Here is a 27,116-nt window from a genome sequence, read left to right as displayed (position 1 = left end):
CAAACTTCAGTTTTCGGAATATTATTACCTTTGCTTTTTCTTCAAAACAAACTTTAAAACACACACACGACTCGTATCTCGAACATTAATTTCCTTATCGACAACAGAAACAGGCTGTATGTTTCGGTCATAAGCATTCTTAACAGAATCCCATCATCCTTTCAATCATTTTGTTTGTGGTCATATTTTATAGGTCGCTCTATAGATATCATATGACAGAAAATAAAAGCATTCCATATCTACCCAGCCAATGTGGAGACGCAATTTCACTGCATTTTTGTCGGCGTGGACGTAAAAACTAAATGGCGTAAGTCCCGGGCCACACTAGAGTAATTTCACTGAAATTTTGGCATGAAATTATGCGTCTCTCGATCGAGTTCCATAATAGAGTAAAATCATGACATTGCTGTTGTGGGGAATTCGACTTAAGAACGCCTAATTTCATGAAATTTTTTAATGAAATTCACTCTAGTGTGGACCGGGACTAAGGAAAATCCCCAATATTGCACACATTAGCGAGTGTATAACGATAGAAAATTTCAGCACATATGACATTGATATGCTTGTGCTTGGTTTACATTACGAAATCCACTCGATTTCAACTGTCAATTCCTTTGCTTCTACGTCAAATGAAAACTCGTCTGAAATCGACTGGATTTCATTTGACGTTTAAGCAAAGGAATTGACAGTAGAAATCGAGTGGATTTCATAAATGTAAACTTACTATTGGTTTACATTTACGAAATCCACTCGTCCAGGCGTCCAGGCAACTGCAAAAACATTTGTAAAATTATGAATAAAAATCGTCGATTTCTTTTTGTTTCCCGTCCACATATTTTGTTTTTGTTCATGTTAATTTTTACAAAAATGTCAAAAATTTGTCTTCCCTACTGTCTGATGGACAGCTGGGAGACAGCCCGGTCCACAATAGAGTGATTTCATTGAAAAAATTGCATGAAATTATGCGTCCCTAGATCGACTTCCATAGTAGAGTAAACTCATAAAATTGCTGTAGTGGGGAATTCGATTTAAGAACGCCTAATTTCATGAAATTTTATAATGAAATTCACGCTAGTGTGGACCGGGACTATGTTATCGAAAAAAAATTGTAAAAGCGTGTACATTCTTGCAGTGCTGGAACAGACCAATTATTAATTGGAACGTTTTTAAATTTGTTAGGTTCGTGGTTTAAATGGCGACAACACAACAAATAACCAATAACCAAACATACCAAACATCAAACACTTCTATCGGACTTTTTTTGTAATCTTGGATTGGCGTATTTTTTGAATCATTTAATTTGGGGGAGAAACAACAAAATGATGGAAAGCTATAAAGCATTAAATAAGGAGTTGGTGGAAGAAAACCAGACCATGAGGAAAACGTTGGCGGAGTATCAGACTGAGATAGTCCATCTTAGAGCTAAATTAATGGAGGTCGAAATAAATTATAACAGAATAGGTATACAAGGGGCCTCGCTATTAAAAAACTTCTTCACAGAGCAGCTGAAAATATTAGATCCTCAATCTTCTTTATTGGAGAACAATCGAAGGCGTAGCACTCTGTTGGCTGAAGAAGCAAGGCGGTCCAGTTCTGTGTTACAAACTCCCAGATCATTTAACTCGACATCTCCTGTCCGATCCTCCGATGTTGAAGAAGTTATGGAGAGAAGCCGGTAAGAAAGTGCTAAGCAATTTTAAATACTTACGAAACTAATGAACATTTTTTGCAGAAATATAAATGATGGCAATATGCGTGCAATAGTGGAAGAACAGGAAAATGATGCCAATTTGGAAACGGAAGAGGAATCGTAAGTTACCAAAAAAACATAGAATAGTATGTGTATTCTCAATGTTTAATATTTTAGCAACAATGTAATGTCCCATCGCGATATAAGTGAATACATGGCAAATATGTCGCTGGCTTACAGGACAGATACAACAGAAGATACCGACGCCGATGACGAAAATGAACTATCATCAGCAAGGCAAACAGATACTGGTCAGAGGACATTAAGGGACGTAACAAACACACATATTTCCACTACGAATGAAACGGCAACGTCACCAAAATGCGGGGAATTTGTGACTGTAGTAAGAGGCGGAAGATGTAGAGCAAATACAGCTACGCAAAATAACATAGGGAACGATTCTGATGTGGACGAAGTACGACACTTAACACGTTCAGGAAAGGTGAACTCATTTTCTGCGTCTTTCCCATTGTGCAAAAATAGTAGTAAGTAGTGTCGCGTTATATTTTATTATTATTTACTGATATACATATTTTTATTACAGCTGAAAATGATCAGACTGCATCACATTCCCAAGATGTATCAATGGAAACAATAGAAAATTTTCACGAAGGGAATAGTAGCACCCCAAATTCCAAGGAAACTACTTCAAGAAGACCGCAAAGAAGATGTAAACCAAAGTCTTTGAAAGAAATATCTTTACAAGTTAAATTAAGAAGGACATGACATGTTGACGTACGTACAAATTGAACTGCAAGTTAGATACTTGTTATTTTCGGCTCAAGTTGAATGTTTTCATTAAGCTCGGATCGGGAGCAAATTTATTTCACAGGTAGGTCTTGTCACCCTGATCACAAATATATATAACATTTATTGCGGAAGTCCATGCTTCCCGAGATATGGGCCTCTGAAGTTCCGAAAATTCCCTTGTTAAAGGCCGACTATTTAGACAAAAATGTATGATTTTAAAGGAAATTTTGTTCCCGTTCCCTAGATTTGCATCTGTCCATAGGAGAAAGTCTTAAATCCCCGGCCGAAGGCCGGCTATTTAGAGAAAATGTATGATTTTAAAGAAAATGTTGTTGCCGTTCCCTAGATTTGCACCTGTTCATAGAAAAAGCCTTAAATCCTATTTATAATAAAATGTATAAATATTATAGTATATTCCTTTACAGTAGTATCCATATTATCATTATCCGTTCAAAAATAGCGAAGTTACATACAAAGGAATATTCCGAACTTCAGAGGCCCATATCTCGGGAAGTATGGACTTCCGCAATAAATGTTATATATATTTGTGATTAGGATGACGAGACCTACCTGTGAAAAAAATGGGTTCCGATCAGAGCTTAATGAAAACATTCAACCTGCTCCTGTAGTTATAAATATATGTACTTTTGTTAATTAGGAAACACGTCGAATGGACTAATTAGTAATAAAAATAATTTTTTAATAAAATCGATCGTTTATGCCTATTTCTTTATGCTACTCACAACTGGAACCGATTAACTTTCATTTGCATTCGGGAACTAACAAATACATGAATCGAAAAGACCGTTCTTATATTAAATCATAAAAGTTCTACGATTACATACATATCTACATATATGTTCTGTTGGTATGCCTAAATGATTGACGTTCGACTGCCCTTTTATTTTTTTATCAGAAGTAAGCAAGGTAAGCAGGCAAGGCAGCTTATGTACGCAGGCCTTAATAGTCTAGAAGTTATGGCCAATTTTTATAATTGCAATAAGTTGCTAAATTGTTCCATGGAATCTTTTTTTCCTGTTTTTGGCAGTTTGTGTCACATGGAACACGTTTTGTCACATTTTAACCAAAACACGTTATATCATAATGGCGGCCATACACTAACTGCCAAACTGCACTGCCAAATGACCCCTTCTATACGTGTGTGATTGAATAGTGTGTGGCATGTCTTCCATCCATTTTTCAGAAATGATGAATTTTCCTCCAAAAGCACGATTTTGAGTTAAAATTTTCGACAATTTTTAATTTCTTGTGAAGCAATATTTGTTATTTTCAAAAACTGTCTGTCGATTGCTTGGAGAATAAACAAAATTCATCGGATTGAAAGGGGTTCATTTACAAAATCAAAACTTTTTTGATTTCAATCCTGCTTAAACCCAGATAGCATTTGGAAGACTGTTTTTTCAAAAATCAAAAATCACATTGCGGAGTCTTTTTAGAGTCCTTTTGGTGATCAAGAACTGATTAAGTAGCTTGTATGATCAAAAAGGGACTCGAAAGTGACTCCCTGTAATGATTAAAAAAAGTACAATTTATAATACAACAACAAATGTGTAGCAATCACAAATCATTGATGTGTTTAAAATGTGACCATTTTTTTATTTATTGTCACATATTAATCATCTGGAAGATTCCAAAATGCTTAATCAAAAAAGGGTCATACAGGTGTTTGAAAAGTGATTATAATTATGTATCTTCTGATCATATTTTGAACTGTCAGGTGATTAAAATCTGATTGTTTTGTTTTATTTTTGTTTGGTTGTAAATAATTCTCATATACACTTTCTACAAAACTTTGATATAAATGTAACGTATAATATTAAAGGTACAGACAAACACAACACATATTCAGGTTTTGCCAAGTGAAATGAAGAAGCAGTATAGCAACCACAGCGCAACATAAAGGATAATTAAAAGACATAACAAAGCAGAAAAGACAACAAAACAAAGGAAAGAAACAAAAAGGAATAAAAAGAAAATCCTTTTAATTTATTTCGTCTAATAAAATGACTCATAAATGACTCCATAAAGACTCATCACTTATTATAAACATGACTCTAAAAAGACTCGAAAAGGGTTCCAAATTAATCAACAAAACACCAATAAATGATTGAAATACGACTCGAAAAAGACTTTATATACCATCAGAAAATGGGCAAAAATGACTCGAAATTAATGCAGAGGAAGACTCATTTGTGATTTGTTTAGAAGAGTCGCCTGAGGTTATGTTTTCCTACCGACAAAGGAGTCATTTATGATCAGAAAATGAGCTCATATTCCAGCTTTTTAATCGTGCAGTCGGATCAAAAAAGACTCGAATTTGATTAAAAATTTCAAAAAATGCTGGCTGGGAAATACTCACACATACATTAACAAAAACTTCAAAATATACTAATACTATTACAAATGCTGTCCCGCATGCCCACAGTGTATGGGCCGCATTATATGAAGTCCCAGCAAACCAAAAGCGGAAGAAAAATCAGAGTTCGGACCGAATTCGGTCCGAAAGTCGGATGAAACATCCGAGTTCGGGTCCGAACTCTGACCGAAAGTCATATGTGTTCTCTGACCGAAATTCGGATGAAAATCGGATGTTTTAGCCGACTTTCGGACCGAATTCGGTCCGAACTCTGATGTACTATCGTATAAATTTCTGATTTATTTACCGGAAGTAAAATCTTGTGAAATTCGAAAGTGTTTGCCGACTTTCGGACCGAATTTGGCCCGAGTCAGATGAACTTAGCGTATGAACTTCTGATTTATTTACCAGCATTCGACCAGAATTTGTTTTTATTATTAAAGATGTTGAAAATACACAGTTATAGCAGGTTTATATATAAGTAGAAATATCTAAATCCTATACAAGTTTATCTACTTCAAACATATTAAGGGTTTAATATCATATTATGCTCTGTTAAATGCGCGACTTGGTGGAAAAACAAACAGTGGAGAACAACAAATTCGTCAACATGATCTGTGAAATATGTATGTAAAACAATTGTTATTAATATATGAAAAAAAATACATGTCTTCACATGCAAAAAATGTTGATACATTTAAAAGTGTTAAGAAACTTAACTTTGGCCATATACAAATATAAAACATATGACTTTCCACGGAATAGTGTTGGAGTTTGACGAAGAAAATCTTTACATTCATTAACTTTATAAAAATAAAGAAATATGTATGCAACCGATCACTATGAATAACATTTAAACACTATCAGCATCAACACGCATTACAAAAATAAACCAAATCAAATTTGTGGTCCGATACAGAAATTAAAACCCGAGCACTCAATTTTTCGTTCGTACTGCATCATCTTCGGCACATCAATTACATATTTACAATGTGCGAGCGAAACATGTACAATTCTTTTTTCTCTGCTTATTTACACTTAATTTTGTCAAAGCAGCACAAGGGTAAATAGAAAAATTCCCTTCAGAGAGGGAGAGGACGGGAAAAAGTTCGTCAGACTAGTCGGACAGAGTTCGGACCGAAGTCGGTCAGACTCTTCGGGAAAAACTTTCGACTTTGAGCAGACGCGTCGGACGTCCGACATTGTGTTTGCTGGGGTGTTACTGTGGAGTTGAAAAATCAGGACTTTAAATGAAACATTTATTTTTCTCATATCATAATGGTCCTTTATTACAGGTTTCCTTAACATTTATTTAAGGGATTGCTTCCACTCATCACTATTCTTTTGTGGTAAAAATGTCGATCGGACAAAACGGATTGAAATTTTGCATTTCTAAGGTAACATAAAACATTTAAATGCATTTTTCTTATAATTCCATTGATGTAGTCGGTGTCCACACTAGCTTCAAGTCCAATGAACGTTTTTGCGTATATTTTTGTGGACTAACGTTAAAATATTGCCTTTAAACTAGGGATTTTTTGTTTAAACGATTGATAAATTTTTGTTCCATACGCCAAACGACATGGATATGGAACTAACAAGTTCAAAGTTGTTTTGTTCCATACGCCAGGCTTTATGGATATAGAACAAAACGACAAGATTTTTTGGTTCACAAAGCGGATGTGGAACATACTGGCATCTGAATATCTCAGAAACTATAAAAGATAGAGAAAAACCGACCAAAAAATATGAAAGAGCATGGTTCCTTTATCCAAAATGTCAAAAATGGCGTATGGAGCACTTAAGCATGACACCGACGATATCTGTTAAGGACTCTGAGAGAGAACATCAAATGATAAAAATGAAAGCTTTATTCGTGACTCGTGAATCGTAAGTGACGTTTTATATGATGTGGATAATTTGAGCTGTGTCTAAAGACATCGGATTTTTGCATATTTTTGAAAATTATAACGCTGTTAATTCGTTAATTAAACAATTGAAGCTGAAGCTTTGCAAGTTTTATTGATTATTTTCAATATGACATCGAATTTCTGTCATTGGAACGATATAATTCTATATAATAAAGTAGTTACAATTGGTTGAAATTTCAAAAATATGCAAAAATCCGATGTCTACTAATTAGTTATACAGTTCGTAATACGATGCAACTACTATAACGTGTGAAGTGTTAAATAATTATTATAGGATAAAGCAGATGTAACTATGAAGCGTGGGACTCAATGTCTAACTATTTGGAGTACATAATACATGTTGTTATATACAAGCATTTGTTCATTCTCGGATACCTATGTTGTTTTATCACTGCTGGATTAGTAAAGGGTATAGTAGTAATGTGGCGAGAACTGCAAAAATCTACTGTTTACTACTTTTTTCGATATTATAAAAGAACAATTCCCAGCAAAATAAATTGGAAGTAGTGCAATGTAGACTAGTTCTTTCACGGCATGTTTTTATGCAGTTCAATCGGAGTCGTGAAAAAGGCACTCCATTCCTCACATTATAACCGGATTTGGATGCAATCCAAAGAATCACATCCATTTGTCACATTTTAACAACATCCGGAGGCAGTTCAACGGAGTCGTGAAAAAGGCACTCCAATTCCTCACAATTTAACAGCATCCGGATGCAGTGCAAACGGAGTCGTGAAAAAGGCACTCCGTTCACTACATTTTATTAGCAGTTGTTAGAGATCCCTACGTATACATAAATCAGTTTGTACATCTCTACAGGCAGCGGAATACATTTCCAAATAGAGATAATCGTGTTAACATTTCCCAACATTTGTTAATACAAACTAGGTAAATAATATTTAATTTGTGAACATTTTTCCGGTAACTCACGAGAAGAAAATTTCCCAATGGAGTGCTGTTGGAGTACATGTCGAAATCTTAACTGGTGATGGGAAGACAATATCAAACCCATTTAGCAGATGAAGCAAAAGCACTTAAGCTTGGATTAAATGAAGAGCGGAGGAAACATACATGTTTGCGATTGAATTCAATAGAAAATTTTCATAATTTGTGTAATATGCTGTTTATATTAGAGCTTTTTGCAGGGTTAATACCCCGTTTATATATAACCGGATTTAACAAACCGACTGGGTTTTAAATGTCAATTCCATTGCTTATATTTCAAACAAATCCTCATAAAGAAGGTTAACCCTGCCAAAAGCTCTAATATAAACAGCATATTAATTTAATAAAGTTATTAATATTTTTGTTTTACACAAATAATAAATGCATTTTATTTTGTTATTCAAACACGTGCTCTAGACTGCCTCCTATTCTATCTCAAAGGGTCAGTTAAAATGCAATGCCAAAGGGTCAGTTAAAATGCAGTGCCAAAAGTTCAGTTAAAATGCAATGCCAAAGGGTCAGTTAAAATGCGGTGCAATGGAGTGCCTCTTTCCGGGGTCACTCCCTTTTAAAAATCATGAGTGAAAATGCATAATTTGATGCACTTCCAAATCACTTGTACATATCATTTAACTGCCTCTTTGGAGGCAAACTTTTCGCTGGGAAAATATTGACCAGCTGCCGTTAAACAACTCCTATGGCATACGAAGTGATGAATGTTTGTGGCATTTCGAACCGGAGATAAGCAGTGGTGCGGCCGTGAAAATGTTTATCTATGAAACTCAAACAGAATTTGGTACCTGTCATTCGGTAAATAGTTTAGTGGCACGCTATAATGGCCCCGGCACATACGGTACGTTGTGCGTTGCGTCACGCGTTAAAAACAACAACCACATGAAAAAAATGTAAGTGATGCCAAGTTTGTTCTTGAAGTTTTCTTGTGGTTGTTGTAACGCGACGCACAACGTACCGTATGTGCCGGGGCCATAATTCCTATGAATATTGGAAAAGTAATCAATGGCATCTGTTGAAATGAATGTGAGAAGAAAAAAGAAAATGTAAGCAAATGCTTCTTCTTCCACTGGTTGTGTTGAGCACGGGTTACAGTTCATTATGCTCAAATTATAAATCTCTCAACAGCATATGATGTATTTTTTCAAAGTTCTGGAGATATACCAAGTATTACGAAACAGCGTTATACATTTACTTTTATTCCTCAAATTTTATTGAATTTATAAATTATTTATTTTTTCTTTCTTCCTATTCTGGGTAGGCAGATGGGATCTACAGATCGGAAAATGAGTAGGCTAATGGATCTATAGATCGAGACAGAAACAAATAGGGATACGCAAGTCGACTTCGATTAATCGATGATTTGTTCTATCGATTAATTGTCTATAATGCGCTTAAAAATCCACTGGATTTCACGAAATCCTGAAATACATCCCGGTGTTTACACTTATTTTTTTGTTGATTTCAAACATATCACAATGATCAAGTTAGATGCATATGCGCAGCTGATCGAACATGCATTTTTAAAACAAGTTGTTGTAAATTGAATTAGTCATCAAAAATATACTACAATATAGAACTTTACAACTTTATTTCGAAAATTATCGTAAAATTATCTATATATCGTATTAATTGTGTATAGTAATAACAAATGAAAAAATAAAAAATTATTTTATCGTTGAGACATCATGATAATAAATTTTGATAGATAAAAGTTGTGTCAAGAACTTGCAGCAGTTTCCCCGTTTAGTGCTAAAAATGCGTTCCAGTACTCCGAAGTTTAGCAAGACTTGCACTTCTCTTTAAACGAGGAAAATAATTTTAAAAAGTGAAATTACTTTAAAATCAGTATTTTAAAAATTTGAAAACTACTTGAATCACTTAATTATGCAATATTCTTGCTGAATTGACAAAAATATTCCCTTTTTGGACTTAAATATGGAAATAAAAAATTATGAAATTGGGGAAAGGGAAAAATTCCGCGCGGAATTTTTATTCATGATAACCCTGAATATTTTTTTCACATTGTTTACAAATTTTGATACTAAAAATTTTTGTTGCATCAATTGACCATCTACCTTGTTTATTGTGATACGTGAAAAGTGTTGCAACTTTTGATAGACCGTGTTTAGACACTCAAAATGGAAAGAAAAATTTTCTTCTCAATTTCTTTTAAAATTTCCTTGTTGTTTAGACACGGAAATCATGTTTGTGTCAATTTTATAATTTTTCTGATTCTTCTTCACACTCATTTTCTCATTGCGCCGTTCAAAAACAAAGCCAAGGCAAAATTGTAATGAAAAGTAAAAATGGACGTGTGTGATAAACAATTAATTATGAAAGGAACCATTGAATTGCATTTTAATTTTGACATTTCCATTTATTTCGAATTGTTTTTGCTTAAAAAAATAGTTTTTCCTCCAAATGGTTTTTTTCCAATTGTCTCCGCTGTTGTTTGTTTCTCGACAGAGAAAATAAAATGAAAGAAAATGCAAAAACAAATCTGCAGCCAACTTCAGGTTGTATGCGAAGAAAAACGAAACAAAACAGAATTTGCCAGTACAGAGGTGTGTGTACCCCCTCTTATTCCTCTCTACTCCCTCGCCCATAAACTCAATTTTCTTTCCCATCAACTTTCCCTGTATAAACAGGGACATACTTTTTCAGGCAATAACAGGGTTGTATATCATGTGTACTGCGATTTCGATGTTGATTTCGCTGAAATCACGAAATGAGATGATTTCATTTTTGTATGCGGAATTATGATAATTTTTGCTTGATTCCGTGCGAAATCACGAAACGCCTTCGAAATCACGAAAAGACGCCGAATGTAAACCAAACATAATAAAGCCAAAAATAAATTCAAGGTTTGAGTTGGACGTCATTTTTGATAAAAGAATAATGAAAAATTCGATTTAAGTTGCCTTTGCTGTTTTATTCACCCAACCCTTGAAGCCTATATATATATATATATATATATATATATATACTAAGCGCACAGCTTGTCTCTAGTTAGCACGCAGCTCTTCTTTAACCAACTATTCAGTTCAATGCTTAAAACACAACTAATAGGTCATGTAGATATGACATCATTAGCCGGATTTAGCACATTATAAGGTTTTATTTGTTAAATCCAGCCAAAATCTACCAGATTTTCCATACAAAAATAAATCATCCTATTGAGTGCATTTGTTTTAAATCTGGCATAAATCCTAGTATACAACTCTGTTTTTTTTTGAAACTTTTAGGTATTTATAGATCGAGTTCCCCACTACAACAACTTCATGATATTACTCTACTGTGGATCTCGACCCAGGAACCCTTGTTTTCATGAAATTGTTTCAATGAAACAGTCTAGTGCAACCAAGGACGTTGCAAGCTGACACAAGAAACAAGGTAGATGCTACACTGAAAATAATTTAAAATGTAAAAATGTGTAAACAAGACTAATATTTACGATGTCTAAACGATAAAATAATTCGTTTATTTATTTTAAATGGGCAAACTGCGATAAAGTAATTCTTTATTTGCTCTTTAGTTAGCATTAGTAGCATAATTTGCTATCATTAAGTCTGTCTGGTTACTTTCCCAGCAAGAATTGTCCAGCAAGAACTTTTTTAGAGAGTAAAGGGTTTTTATTCTCTTTTGGTAGAAAATTGTAAAAAGTAAACAAACACCTTCCCAGCAAAAACCGGCAAGCAATCAGCTGGCTTGCCAAAAAGAACAATTTGTCCGCCAAAGCAAACACGTTGTATTTTATTGAAAATAAAAAAGAAAATGATACAAATTTGTTCTCCATAAAACAATACAATTAGACTATGTAATTTCCACAATAAAATTGTTTTTAATGTTCACAAACATAAATCAACAAAAAACTAAAAACAGATGATTGACTGTTTCAGGAAGAAGAAGCATTGCTTGTACTTGCTAGAAGAAATTTGTCCAGCAAGAATTTGCAGACTCTCAGTGCAAGGACTGTCAAAATGTCTCTCTCAAATCACTCTCTTTTGCTGGTTTTTTGTGTTAACACACGACTTCCAGAAACAACTGTTACAAGTTGTTACAAATTTTAGGGTAACCAGACAGACCTATTTTCAGTATTAAACAATAAATTTGTAATTTGACGTATGTTTTTCTTGAGACTAATTCAATTTACAAAAAATTCTTTTGACGTTTCAAATTCGATCAGATAGGCTGATGCATCTACCTTGGTAATTGTGATATGAACAAAAATCAGCTGACTGCCATTTAAATCCCCCAAAATTTATATCTAAATGCAATGAGATTTGTACTAGATTTATTAAATCCAGTCGAGGATTCGTGGCTAGTCTAAATGAGCTATAACTCGCAGTTGCTGATTCCACCCGTATTTGCGATTCTCTAATTCATTTTTTGAGTTACCGACAAAAATCGATAACTCTAAAGGCCTGCGTACATAAGTTGCTCTGCCAGATTGCCTTGCTTTCCTGCTTCATTTTTGACAGAATAAAAATAAAAGAATAAAGAAGGCCGAGGAAATTTCGAACTGGGTTGCCCTTTTCTTTTTTATTTTTTTATCAGAAGTAAGCAAGGTAAGCAGACAAGGCAGCTTATGTACGCAGGCCTTAAACACCTCTGCACATACCGCGCGTTAAGCGTCGCGTTACAACAACCACATGAAAACTTCAAGAATAAACTTGGCATCACTTACACTTTTTTATGTGGTTGTTGTTGTTGTTATTAACGCCACAGCAAAAAGTTGGAAGTTGTGCATGTGGAGTTATGATTTCACAACATCCTTCGATGCAGTCCACACGGAGTTATGAAAAATTCACTCCGTTGGATACAATTTATAAGCAGTTGCTTTAGAGGTCCCTAAAAAAACAAAAACAGTTGGTTGATCCCTACACACCGCTGGCGAAATCATTATTTCTAAAAATAAGAGAGAGTCCAGCAAAAAAATTTGGAAGTTGTGCAATTGGAGTTATGATTTCACAACATCTTTCGATGTATTCCAAAAGAGTTACATTTTATAAGCAGTTGCTGTAGAGATCCCTAAAGAAAAAAAAAAAACAGTTGGTTGATCCCTACACACTTCTTTAAAAGATAAACAAGAGTGTATACATTTCGAAGAATTTTGCATAAAATAAAGAAATAACAATTTAAGAAATTTTTGCGGTAATTTACGAGACGGAAATTTTTAATGGAGTGGAGTTGGAGTCCATGTCGAAAGCTGAACTAGTGATGGGAAGGCAACAAAGTTCTTTGTGTTCTTGTTTTACACAAATAATAAATGCATTTTATTTATTTTGGGATATTTCGCAATGGCTTGCATTTTAATTGCATCTTTAGACTGATTAAAAATGCAATCCGAAGAATGCATATAAATTCAATCCAAAGAACTGCATCCTAAGTTGTGATTTGGATCGAAAATGGAGTGCATCCTAGCTGTGTGCTGTGGAAGCGAAATGGAGTGCATCCTAGCTGCGCGCTCCCTTGTAAAATTCATAAGTGAATTCATAGGAAAAGATGTACTCCAACGGCAAATGTACCGTACACTTGTAGTGATTCAACTGCATCCGTGGATGCAAACTTTTTGCTGGGAAAAAGTAGTAGCTTCTTGCAGGTTCTGGAACAGAACATATGAAAATACAATTCATGGAACATATGAAAATACAAAAAAAAAAAAAACAAACATTGTTCCACAACATCCCATACGGGACAAGGGAGACTTCTCTCATATCAATGAGTGCACCCCGATTCATATTTAGCTCAATGATATGGGACCTACTGTTTATCGCCGAGTCCGAACGGCGTGTCCTAAGACACCACTTGTAGAGAAATTTTTCAAGGCTGAAATACTCAGGAAATGTCGCCAACATTACTGAGAGGTTTTTTGCCACCGTTGAAAAATGTTTGGTGTTGCCTGGCCGGGGAATCGAACCACCGACCTTCGGCGTGCATACCATTGCACCACGGTGGCACCCATTGAAAATACAATTCATTTATTTCTAGGATTTCGTTAAACAACATTATAAAATGTACTAATCTAATAGCACGGTTACACTACAGCTTTTTGCCGGGTTAACCCACTTCATGAGGATTTATTGCTTAATCTGGTCAAATCTGACCAGATTTGCCATACAAAAATTAAATCCTCTCACGACTGGGTTTATTTTAAATCCGGCATAAATCCACCAAAAATACAGTGTTGTATTCGGTATTTGTGCAAAAAAATCCAACTCTACTCAAAAAGTACCAAAAGTTGCAACTGTTTTTGTAACAGAGTTTGTCGTGTTTTACACGTTTACGATTGGTCGCATGAGATTTTATGGAGTTAATAAATCTAAAGTTATTTGAAAATCACAAAATTATTTATTTTTTTACATTAGAAACTTTTTAACAAAAAGAACGCTTGATACCATGATACAAAAATGTATCCATATGTGTAAAATATACCAATATGAGCAAAGTCCCAATTTACATTAGGCGAGTTTACTTGCGGCAATTGTCAGTTTGTAGGTGAGAGAGGGGGCTGAGAGGCCAAGGGTTACCATATGCCTCACCTCTCTCTCCATCAAACTGACAATTGCCGCAAGTAAACTCGCCTAATGTAAATTGGGACAAAGAGGGGACGATATCTCATACGAGAAATTGTAAAAGTGTAAAACACGACTTTATTAGTTATTTTGTATGTATACGTAAACAAACATCAGCTGACAGTTTATATCCTCGAAAAGCTAAGTGTAACCAGCTAAGATTAACCCACTGGATCTATTAAACCCAGTGGGTTAACCTTCAATAGTGTAACCGGGGTATAAAAAGGCTTTTGCTTTTTTATACCCCGTTTGCACTTGACCGGATTTAATAAACCCACTGTGTTTCAAATGCCAATTCCATAGCGCGAACGTCAAATAAATCCTCATACGGTCTTTTCGGATAAAAGAATAAAGAAAATTCGATCTATGTTACCCTTGCTGTTTAATTCTTTCATCAGAAATTAAACCCAACTTTACAGGTATGTATGTTGGATGTATGTATTTTCGACTTTACTATAATAATTTACTCAAACGTGATTGTGTTTTCGGATTAATTCATTATCAGTATGTGTCTTTAAGTCGAAACGAAAATGTGTGCGAATGAAACACACCCAAACTTCAGTTTTCGGAATATTATTACCTTTGCTTTTTCTTCAAAACAAACTTTAAAACACACACACGAGTCGTATATCGAACATTCATTTCCTTATCGACAACAGAAACAGGCTCTATGTTTTGGTCACAAGTCTGTGTTTAGACACACAAATTTCTCGGGAAAGTAAATTGAGTTTTTTGGGAGAGAGCGGAATGGAAAGAGCTCCTCAATACTCTTTTCTACCCCCTATTGCCTAAAAACTGAATTTACTTTCCCGAGAAATTTGTGTGTCTAAACACGGACTAAGCATTCTTAACAGAACCCTATATCCTTTTTATCATTTTAGCTCTGTTCCTTTACGTGCAAGAATCTTCAAGTTTTACAAATTTTTACTCGAAAAGCGTTCCTTTACTTCAGACACCATACAATTCATATAGAAGCAGATTACAACTTTTGCTACTTTTGCCGGTTTTACCATTTTCAAAAGTAAAGGAACAGACCATTTGTTTGTTGTCATATATTATAGGTCGCTCTATAGTCCCGGGCCACACTACAATAATTTCATTGAAATTTTGATATGAAATTATGCGTCTCTAGATCGACTTCCATAGTAGAGTAAAATCATAAAATTGCTGTAGTGGGGAATTCGATTTAAAAACACCTAATTTCATGAAATTTTTTAATGAAATTCACGCTAGTGTGGACCGGGACATAGATGTCATATGACAGGAAATAAAAGCATTCCATATCTACCCAGCCAATGTGGAGACGCAATTTCACTGCATTTTTGTCGGCGTGGACGCAAAAACTAAATGGCGTAAGGAAACTCCCCAATATTGCACACATTAGCGAGTGTATAGTCGAAGGTCACACTAGAGTGTTTCATTGAAACAATTTCATGAAAACAAGGGTTCCTATGTCGAGTTTCACAGTAGAGTGATATCATACTCTTATGTTACACGCTAAAACTTTCATACGAAACTTTCCCATTATTTTGGCGTTCATAGATCGAGTTCCATACAAAGGTAATTTTATTAAATTACTGTAATGGGGAACTCGACCTAAGAACGCCAAAATAATGGGAAAGTTTCGTATGAAAGTTTAAGCGTGTAACTAACTCTTATGTTACACGCTGAAACTTTCATATGAAACTTTCCCATTATTTTGGCGTTCTTAGGTCGAGTTCCCCATTACAGTAATTTCATAAAATTACTTTTGTATGGAACTCGATCTATGAACGCCAAAAAAAATGGGAAAGTTTCGTATGAAAGTTTTAGCGTGTAACATGAGAGATAAGAGATAAAGTTGCTGTAGTGGGGAACTCGATCTATAAATACCTAAAAGTTTCATTGAAACCACTCTAGTGTGACCTTCGACATAACGATAGAAAATTTCAGCACATATGACATTAGCTGTGTTCCTTTACTTACCTGAGGTTACCATTTTTATCATTTGTTACAATTTTTAACCTGCAAAGCGTTCCTTAACCCCGAAAAGTGGCAAAACTGGAAGCAATTTTAAGAGAGTGAGAGTGGAGAGAGAGCGAACAAAATTTCACAGGCTACCAACAAAATTTCTGCAGGTAAAAATGGCAGAGCTGATTTTTCGACTTTTGTTTGACGATTATTTCACAATGAAAAAGAAAATGGACGCAAAACAGAAGAAAATGTCGAACGCTGACGAAACTTAATTAAAAACTGTGAAATAAAATACGAAAATTGATTTTTTATGTTTCTTTTTGACATTGCTGCCAGATGTACCATTTTTCCGTTCCTTTACTTTTCTGGTAAAAATGTTCATGGGTGAGCAATTTTGACACTTTTCTCTTTTACCATCCTTACCATTAAAACAGTAATGGGGTTTCTACACGGTATGTTTTTTACATATTCATGCATAGCAACTGTCACTTTTTTTCGCCCATATGTAATTCCTTCTGCACGGCAAATTTTTTTTCTTCATTCGTTTTCTGTTGTTTTCTTTATTTATATCGCGTACAAACAAAACAGCTGTTTACCTTTGGTTGTACAGACGAAAATAGAGCGCGTTCTATTCGAAAAATATACATATGTATGAACATAACACTTTGATGCATTGAAATTTCTGTATGGTTCACACCATGTGTACAAAATTCCGATTTGTAAAAAGTGACAGTTGGTATTCACAAATATGTAAAAAACATACCGTGTAGAAACGCTTTAAAGGAACAAAGCTATTGATAGAGATTGTAAACTACCTGTTACCCTGCGTTTACAAAAGACAAGACAGTTGACTTCATGTATTGATTGTCAAAAACCCAAAATTTGCCTCTGTGACGTAGGCGTCCAGACAACTGCAAAAACAGTTGTAAAATTATGAATGAAAACCATAGATTTCCTTTCCGTTCACATGTTTTGTTTTTGAACATATTCTTTTGTTTTCAACACATTTAAATTATCATCTCACTTCTTTTTCACAAAAATGTCAAAAATTTGTTAATCCTGCTGTCTGTGAAAAACTGATAGACAGCTGGGAGATAGCCGACAAATGTATGTATGTGTTAGTAAATCAGAGTTGTATTTGAAGACAAATTGTCTGGTGTAAACGCCTAGTTAGAGAAAGTGTACATTTGGTGTACGTCAAGAATCTACGCATTTTTACTCCGATAACAATTTTTCCTTTATGTTATCGAAGAAAATTGTAAAAATGTGTAGATTCTTGCAGTTCGGGAACAGAACTAAAAAGTTTTTAAAATTTTTTCCACTTTTACACATTTTGCGTTCCCGTACACAAAATGGAACAACTCTAGTTTAGTAAAAACTCTCCGATTTTTTGAAATTTTTTCCAGAGGTAGATATTGTTGCGCTGATCACAAAAAAAGAATAATTTTCTTGGGGGACGGACCCGGTTACCCGGTTATTGGACCCGAAAGTCCGGGTACAAAACCCGGAATGGAAATACCTATCCAACAAGTGGTCATATTTCCAGATGGTCAGGTGATATAACCCAAAAACTGATTTTTGGACCCGGATTTTTCCATAAAACCTTCAAAAGGTCGAATATGGGCCCATTATGTGAGCCCGCTTAATGTATGTCAGATTATAGCTCGCACTTTAACCTTTCCAAAATGGTGCTATATGTTGTAATACCTTCTCTGGATCCAGAGATATGGCTCTTAGAATCTCGAAAACCCGGTTTCTCCAAGTGGCTATTTATAGAAAAAAATTATAATTTAAAAATACATCATAAGCTTTCCAATGATACTCATTTTGTAGCAATCGGTTCAGTAGAGCCGGGTCCAACCCGGGTTTTGTACCCGGACTTTCGGGTCCAATAACCGGGTAACCGGGTCCGTCCCCCAAGAAAATTATACATTTCCGTGATCAGCGCAACAATATCTACCTCTGGAAAAAATTTCAAAAAAATCGAAGAGTTTTTACTAAACTAGAGTTAAGCCCACAAAATTTATATGAAAATCGTTTACGACTTTTACAACTTTTACCACTTTAAAAAGTACGGGAACAGGCCACATGTGTGTTACTATATCAGAGTTGTATTTGAAGACTATTGTCTTGTGTAAACGTCAAGTTAATTGGAACGTTTTTTCATTTGCTAGGTTCGGGTTTTAAATGGCGACAACACAACAAATAACCAATAATTTTCGCTTTGTGTTCTAGCTCATAAATTAAAAAAAAAAAAAACAATAACCACCAAACAAACAAACACTTCTATCGGATTTTTTTTGGAGTATTGAATGTTGGATTGACGTATTTTTTAAATTATTTATTTTTAATTTGGGGAAGAAAAATAAAACGATGGAAAGCTATAAAGCAATAAATAAGAAGTTGGTGGAAGAAACCCAGACCATGAGGAAAACGTTGGCGGAGTATCAAACTGAGATAGTCCATCTGAGAGTTAAATCAACGGAGGTCGAAATAAATTATAACAGAAGAAGTACACAAGCGGCCTCGATATTAAAAAACTTCTTCACAGAGCAGCTGAAAATATTAGATCCTCAATCTTCTTTATTGGAGAACAATCGAAGGCGTAGCACTCTGTTGGCTGAAGAAGCAAGGCGGTCCAGTTCTGTTACACAAACTCCCAGATCATTTAACTCGACATCTCCTGTCCTATCCTCGTCTACCGATGATGTTACCGATGTTGAAGACGTTTTGGAAGCTATGGAGAGAAACCGGTAAGAAAGTGCTAACCAATTTTAAATGCTTACAAAACTAATTAACATAATTTGTTGCAGAAATATAAATGATGGCAATATGCGTGTTATAGTGGAAGAAGAGGAAAATGATGCCAATTTGGAAACGGAAGAGGAATCGTAAGCTACCGAAAAAACATCGTAATAGTATGTACATTATTCTCAATGTTTAATATTTCAGCAACAATGAAATGTCACATCGCGATATAAGTGAATACATGGCACAAGCGGCCTCGATATTAAAAAACTTCTTCACAGAGCAGCTGAAAATATTAGATCCTCAATCTTCTTTATTGGAGAACAATCGAAGGCGTAGCACTCTGTTGGCTGAAGAAGCAAGGCGGTCCAGTTCTGTTATACAAACTCCCAGATCATTTAACTCGACATCTCCTGTCCGATCCTCGTCTACCGATGATGTTACCGATGTTGAAGAAGTTTTGGAAGCTATGGAGAGAAACCGGTGAGAAAGTGCTAAGCAATTTTAAATGCTTACAAAACTAATTAACATAATTTGTTGCAGAAATATAAATGATGGCAATATGCGTGTAATAGTGGAAGAAACGGAAGAGGAATCGTAAGTTACCGAAAAAACATCGTAATAGTATGTACATTATTCTCAATATTTAATATTTCAGCAACAATGAAATGTCACATCGCGATATAAGTGAATACATGGCAAATATGTCGCTGGCTTACAGGACAGATACAACCGAAGATACCGACACAGATGACGAAAATGAACTAATACCAGCAAGGCAAACAGATACAGGTCAGAGGACATTAAGGGACGTAACAAACACACATATTTCCACTACGAATGAAGCGGCAACGTCATCAAAACGTGTGCAATTTGTGACTGTAGCAAGAGGCGGAAGATGTAGAGAAAATACAGCTACGCAAAATAACATAGGGAACGATTCTGATGTGGACGAATTACAACAGTTAACACGTTCAGGAAAGGTGTACTCAGTTTCTACGCAAAATAACATAGGGAACGATTCTGATGTGGACGAATTACAACACTTAACACGTTCAGGAAAGGTGTACTCAGTTTCTACGCAAAATAACATAGGGAACGATTCTGATGTGGACGAATTACGACACTTAACACGTTCAGGAAAGGTGTACTCACTTTCTTCGTCTTTCCCATTGTGCCAAAATAGTAGTAAGTAGTGTCGCGATATATTTTCTTATTATTTACTGATTTACATATTTTTATTTCAGCTGCAAATGAACAGACTGCATCACATTCCCAAGATATATCAATGGAAACAATAGAAAATTTTCACGAAGGGAATAGTAGCACCCCAAATTCCAAGGAAAATACTTCAAGAAGACCGCCAAGAAGATGTAAACCAAAGTCTTTGAAAGAAATATCTTTACAAGTTAGATTAAGAAGGACATGACATGTTGAATTACGTACAAATTGAATAGCAAGTTAGATACTTGTTATTTTCTAGTTTTAATTTTATAGTTTTTTTGTTCTGTGTAACTAAATATATGTACTTTTGTTAATTAGGAAACACGTCGAATGGACTATGAAATAATGTAGCTATGAAATAATGTGATTGCTAATTCCAACAGCAATTGGATAATGGTCTCCCGCATTCCCTACAACCCTACAAACCATTTGATACTATTTTCCAAAACCCGTATAATAAATTTAAATGTCTAAATGTTTTATGTTTGATTGTACATGAACAATGTTTTTTCTTTTTAAACTGGAACTGGAAGGTGGCAAGGGTGATACCCATTCCGAAGTCCGAGAACTCTTTTGAATGTGAAAATTTGAGGCCAATAAGTATGCTACCAATAATTGGGAAAGTTTTTGAGCATGTCATTAAGTCGCAAATTTCGGTATATTTACAGCAATCCAATCTGCTGAATGATCATCAGACAGGATTTCGCAATGGCTGTAGTGTGCCTGCTTCACTTCTGGCAACAACAGAAGCAATTAGAGGGAATGTAGATAAGGGGAAGATTTGTATTTTAGTGTCATTGGACTTATCCAAAGCCTTTGATCGTGTGAGTCATAGATTATTGGTACACAAATTAAGAACTATGTATAATTTCTCCAATTCTGCATGTTCATTGTTGAGATCTTACTTGGAAGGGAGAAGGCAATTTGTTACTTTTAAAGAAAGGGACTCCAGTACACGGTTTGTTAAATCTGGCGTGGCTCAGGGTTCCGTTTTGGGACCTCTGCTGTTCACCATGTACTTGAATGACATTTTTGACAGATTTGAAACGGAAATATGTTCTATATACGCCTTTGCAGACGATATTCAAATTATTTTTCACCATAAATCGGTCGATCATTTACAACAATCAGTGAACGAAATTATGTCCAAAATTCAATATTGGGTTTTAAGCAATAATTTTCTACTAAATGTATCGAAATCTAAGGTAGTAAGATTCGATTCTAGACATACTGAAACCATTGTTGTAGATATGTACGGTAGCGAGGTATCTTTAGTCGACAGAATCAAGATCCTAGGAGTTATTCTAGATTCCAAACTGAGTATTGATTACCATGTAAATAACATATATTCTAAGGTGTGTTTCACGCTAAAGAGACTATACTCTCTTAACTCGTTCTTGCCCTGCTATGTTAGGTATATTATTGCTCATGCATTACTTATGTCACAAGTGAGCTTCAGCATGTAGGTATATTCATGTACCTCAGCGGCGAATCACGATAAGAGTGCTTGTTAACAAAATTGTAAGATATATTTATATGGTGAAACGTTTTAATATATTAGAGAGCCAAGAAGGAAATATTATTTATCAATACAACCATATCGCACCCTATGTAAAAATGTTTTTAACATGTTCATTTACCAACTATTTAAAAGTAAGGAATTTACTATTATACTACAAAGTTTTGAAAACTCAAAAGCCTTTACATTTAGCGCAAAGATTTAGCTTTTTACATTCGCAAAGAAATCGGTTACTCTATATTCCTCTTAGCCATTCTTCTATTTATGATAACTCCTATGTTATAAATATTGCCCACTTGTGGAATGATTTACCTCCGGAATTAAAGTTATTTAGTTATAGTTGTAACCAATACCGGAATAAGTTGATAACATTCTTTCAAAATTAGTTCATTTATTGCTAACTGAAGGGTTCTTTATATTTATATTTACTGTTCATTTAATATGTTGTAAGTTGATGCTGTTTATACAAATGTAGAAATAATTTAGATTAAGGGTTATTTGAATTGATATATGTAAATCTATTGTAATATGCTTATGGCCTATAAGGTTTTTTGTATTGCAGAATACGATGAATATATAATAAAATAAAATAAAAATTTTATGATTTTAAACTATGTTAATTTTTTTATATACATATTTTGCTTGCAAAGCATTAAACGCTAACTCATATTCAATTATAATTATAGCTTATTCTGAATTATAAAAATTATACCAGAGTAGTTATTTACTTGTCAAACATTCAATGTACGTCATATTCAAAGATTAAATCATAATTATAACTTATTTTTAAGATATTAATATTTTTATAATTATCATCATGGAGTAGTTCAATCTGCAATTTAATTGTAATCGACCATTGAGCTTAAAATTGCATTATATTACTTAATTTTACTTAATTTTATTTTCGAGTAGCTATGATATTCATGTGGATTCTTTGTAATTATATTTAAATTGGCCACAGAATTGTAAACTGGCTTCAATTGCAAAGTAAATAAAAAAAAAAAAATAAATAAATAATTAGTAATAACAATAATTTTTTAATAAAATCGATCGTTTATGCCTATTTCTTTATGCTAATCAAATCTGGAACCGATTAACTTTAATTTGCATTCTGGAACTAACAAATACATGAATCGAGAAGACTTTTTTTATTAAATCATAAAAGTTCTACGATTACATACATATGTATATTTTCTGTTGATATGCCCAAATGACTGTAAATGTGTGAAGTATTAACGCCGTTGTATTTAACAACTTCAAAACGTCAAAAATACGCATTTTTAACGTATGTAAAAAGCATACATGTATCATATTTCTGATGCATTTTCGACGAACGATGCATGATTGTGCAACTAAAATATTTTGACGAAGTTTAAACAACACAAAGCAACTGAATATACGGAAGTCAATATAACATATCTGTTAAGGACTCTGAGAGAGAACATCAAATGATAAAAATGAAAGCTTTATTCCTGACTCATGAATCGTGAGTGACGTTTTATATGATGAGGGTAATTTGAGATGTGTCTAATAACTAGACATTGGATTTTTGATTATTTTTGAAAATTATAGCGCTGTTAATTCGTTAATTAAACAGTAGAATCTGAAGCTTTGCACGTATTATTCATTAGTTTCAATATGCCATCGAAATTCTGTCATTTTAACGATATAGTTCTACATAATAAAGTAGTTACAATTGGTTGAAATTTCAAAAATATGCAAAAATCCGATGTCTACTAATTAGTTATACAGCTTGTAATACGTTGCAACTACTATAACGTGTGAAGTGTTAAATAATTATTCTTGGATAAAGCAGATGTAGCTATGAAGCGTGGGACACAATGTCTAACTATTTGGAGTACATAATACATGTTGTTATATCCAAGCATTTTTTTTATTCTCGGATACCTATGTTGTTTTATCACTGCTGGATTAGTAAAGGGTATAGTAGTCATGTGGCGAGAACTGTAAAAATATACTGTTTACTACTTTTTTCGATATTATAAAGGAAAAATTTGTTACGTAGTAAAAATTTGGAGATTCTTGCAGTTTCCGGAACAGAGCAATTAGATGAATATTACTAGGTAGTGTTCGGATAGAATTTGATGTTTCGAATATTATTGAGATATATTCGAAATATGAAATACGGACATGCAAATAAATAAGTCAGTATTCACACGCACAAATTTTTCAGTAAATTAAGTTTTTGGGAGAGAGCGAAGAGGAAGGAGCTCCCTACACCCTTTTCTGCCCCCCTATTTCCCTAAAACTCAATTTACTTTACCGAAAAATTTGTGCGTGTGACGATTGACCAAGAAGCTAACCGCAATGCCAATATATTTGGAAAAGTCATCACTATATAACAATTTTTTTTTGGAAATTTAATTTATTTAGGAGGTCTCATATTTGACGATCTTTTCCATGAAGTTTTCTGGCGATGCTTTCCATAGACAAGTCATTTCCAGGGGAAAATTCACCAGTGATGGTCTTCTTTACACAATTTTATCACTGATGATAACGGTAAAGCTGATTTTAATATCTATAAGAAATAGCATTATTGATTATCTGATAAGTTTTTCTTAAGGAAAAGTCATCACTACACCTTTTTCAGATGTAATTCGAATTATTTTAATTGTAATTCGATAATTCTATTTGTAACATTTCATTTGTAATTCGAGAATTCCATTTGTAATTCGAATTATTCCATTTGTAATTCGAATTATTCCACTTGTAATTCGAATTATTCCATTCGAAATTCGAATTATTCCATTTGAAATTCGAATTATTCCATTTGAAATTCGAATTATTCCATTTGAAATTCGACGGATTCTATTTGCAATTCGTATTATTTTATTTGTAATTTGAATTGTTTTAGTTGTAATTGGAATTATTCCATTTGTAATTCGAGTTATTCTATTTGTAATTTCAATTGGAATATTTCGAATTACAAGTGGAATAATTCGAATTACAAATAAAACAATTCGAATTACAAATAAAATAATTTAGATTACAAATATAATAATTCGAATTATAAATAGAATAATTCGAATTTTAAATGGTATAATTCGAATTACAAATGGAATAATTCGAATTTCAAGTGGAATAATTCGAATTACAAATGAAATAATTCGAATTACAAATAAAATAATTCGAATTACAAATGGAATAATTCGAATTACAAATGGAATAATTCGAATTACAAATGGAGTTCTCGAATTACAAATAGAATAATCGAATTACAAATGAAATGTTACGAATTACAACTGGAATGTTTCGAATTATATGTGAAAAAGGTGTAGTAAACTTTTCTAAAAGAAACCCAGCAAAATTTGAAGGAAGGGGTTCCATGCGATGACGTGATTTCATGGCATGTTTTGCATTGGTTCAAACGAAGTCGTGAAAGATCCGATCTTTTCACTAGCATTTGAATCAATGCAAAGGAAGTCGTGAAAGATCCGATCTTTCCATCAGCATTTGAACCCATGCAAAGGGAGTCTTGAAAGATCCGATCTTTTCATCTGTATTTGAACCCATTCCATAGAGATGAATTTTGTGTTTTTATTTATAGAAATTTTTCTAAATATATTAGATTAATTATCTACAATAGGCTTGATGTTGTCGGAGACTCGAAATCACAACCAACGATGTTTAAACTCTCGGTGTAATGATAATGTCATTTCAAGAGGTTGGTGAAAATGACATGCCAAAGCATTGGTGAAAATTACGTGTCAACGCATTGGTGTAAATGACATGCTTTGGATCCAAAAATGAATAGCATCTTTTGAGGTCCACGCTCATATAAAATTCATCGATGAAGATGCTAAAAAGATGACATGCCAGGTCACTCGCACCCATGATTGAATGTCATCTTTGGCATCGAACATTTTGCTGGGAAGGTAATAAATCATAAATTCTAATTATCACTTAAAGTGAGGAATGTAAGTAGCTATTATTATACCCTCAGCATTTATGCTAATGAGGGTATATACACTTTCATACGGGCAAAATGTGCCTCATTGAAATAATTGTTTTAGACCCCAAGTATTTTGGGACGAAATGTGTTTCAGACAGTTTTGAGTCGATTGAGCAATGTCCGTCCGTCTGTCTGGCTGGAGCGCACTATAACTCTCGAACGGATGAACCGATTCGGTTCAAATTTTGACTTTCGTAATATTTTGTCCATACTTAGTTTAAGTTCGAAGATGGGCTTTGCACATCCTGAAATGTGTGCCAGACTTAGATAAGGTTTCAATATGGACTCAATCGGTCCACTCCTTTGGGTACCTCCCACACAAAATTTCGGAAAAGTTCAGTTTAGGGCCATCTCTCGAATCGCTTTGATTTTTGTTTTAGCAACTTGTATTTACTGCCCCCCTTACGACGGCACAAGTTTCATTAGGGGCAAGTCCATACTTCCTGAGAAGTATGACACCGTGTGTAGTGGATGGAGCGCAAGATAACTCTCGAACGGATCCGCCGATTCCGTCCAAAATTTGGCCTTCGTAATATTTTGTCCAAACATAGTTTAAATTCGAAGATAAGCCATATCGGTCCACTCCTTCAGGTACCTCCCCCACAAAAGTTCAAAAATGTTCGGAAAAATTGTGCGCACGATAACTCTTGAAGGGAGTGACCGATGTAACCCATACTTTGCATATCCTAATACATATATCTACCAGAGGTAGATCAGGTTCGGATACGATTTTAATTCGCTACCTCCATTACGACGGTAAAAGTTTTTTCCGGGGCAAGTCCATATTTCTTAAGAAAACAGCCCGAAAGCTGTAAAAAATCCCATATCGGTCCTCAATAAGGTTACCTCCCCCACAAAGGTTCAACATTTGTGTCTTAGGGCAGTTACTTCCTAATCCACATGTTTGTCGGCAAGTTCAAATGTCCAAAATGTACACAAAATTCTGAAGGGACCTTAAATACATTCGATCTGTCCGTAGGTGAAAGTTTCACTTCAGGGTATATATGTATCTGTCGGCAAAGCCGACTGACACTTTTTACTTGTTTTTTAAATTTGTTTGCTACAAATATAATATTTTGAAGTCAGTTCCACTTTTTAAATAGATATTACCTTTTATTTTTTATGCACATCATTTGTCATTATCACCATTCTTTCTTTATTTCCAAATATGTTTTTTTATGTTTTGGGCAGGAACAGCAATGCCATCAGTAGCCATCATATTGTGATATGGCTTATACGATGCAAACATTCATGTCAATATTGATGTTAATGCTACTGGACTGCTGTAGACTGTTCAATGCGAATGCATTGGGATAAAAAATACTGAAGTGTCTTTATTAAACGGCCGTATTAATA

At 34.2% G+C, this 27,116-nt stretch overlaps 2 protein-coding genes across 2 annotated transcripts; both read left to right on the top strand.

Annotated features, from left to right (window-relative positions):
* The first annotated feature begins 1,072 nt into the window (after positions 1 to 1,072).
* LOC141405313 (uncharacterized) lies at positions 1,073 to 3,237 on the top strand. Its single transcript, XM_073989516.1, has 4 exons — positions 1,073 to 1,675; positions 1,733 to 1,810; positions 1,868 to 2,235; positions 2,295 to 3,237. Exons 1-4 carry the CDS (start codon positions 1,320 to 1,322, stop codon positions 2,474 to 2,476), a joined length of 984 nt encoding a protein of 327 aa, XP_073845617.1. The 5' UTR covers positions 1,073 to 1,319; the 3' UTR covers positions 2,477 to 3,237.
* A 15,223-nt stretch (positions 3,238 to 18,460) lies between these two features.
* Positions 18,461 to 20,762, top strand: LOC141405879 (uncharacterized). The gene is made up of 6 exons (XM_073990728.1): positions 18,461 to 19,049; positions 19,110 to 19,187; positions 19,249 to 19,527; positions 19,588 to 19,641; positions 19,703 to 20,232; positions 20,292 to 20,762. Exons 1-6 carry the CDS (start codon positions 18,670 to 18,672, stop codon positions 20,471 to 20,473), a joined length of 1,503 nt encoding a protein of 500 aa, XP_073846829.1. The 5' UTR covers positions 18,461 to 18,669; the 3' UTR covers positions 20,474 to 20,762.
* The last annotated feature ends 6,354 nt before the right edge of the window (positions 20,763 to 27,116 follow it).

The sequence above is a fragment of the Musca autumnalis genome, unplaced genomic scaffold (assembly GCF_047663935.1).
Source record: "Musca autumnalis isolate F117 unplaced genomic scaffold, ASM4766393v1 scaffold_5, whole genome shotgun sequence".
In the NCBI taxonomy this organism is placed as follows: Eukaryota; Metazoa; Arthropoda; class Insecta; order Diptera; family Muscidae; genus Musca; species Musca autumnalis.
Note: the sequence above shows the minus strand (reverse complement) of the source record. Positions and strands in the feature narration are given on the sequence as shown.

Coding starts and splice junctions, on each gene's coding strand:
- LOC141405313 (XM_073989516.1), top strand. CDS start 1,320: ATGATGGAAAGCTATAAAGCATTAAATAAGGAGTTGGTGGAAGAAAAC. Junction 1,676..1,732: donor GAAGTTATGGAGAGAAGCCG/GTAAGAAAGTGC, acceptor CATTTTTTGCAG/AAATATAAATGATGGCAATA. Junction 2,236..2,294: donor CCCATTGTGCAAAAATAGTA/GTAAGTAGTGTC, acceptor TTTTTATTACAG/CTGAAAATGATCAGACTGCA.
- LOC141405879 (XM_073990728.1), top strand. CDS start 18,670: ATGGAAAGCTATAAAGCAATAAATAAGAAGTTGGTGGAAGAAACCCAG. Junction 19,050..19,109: donor GAAGCTATGGAGAGAAACCG/GTAAGAAAGTGC, acceptor AATTTGTTGCAG/AAATATAAATGATGGCAATA. Junction 19,642..19,702: donor GAAGAAACGGAAGAGGAATC/GTAAGTTACCGA, acceptor TTAATATTTCAG/CAACAATGAAATGTCACATC.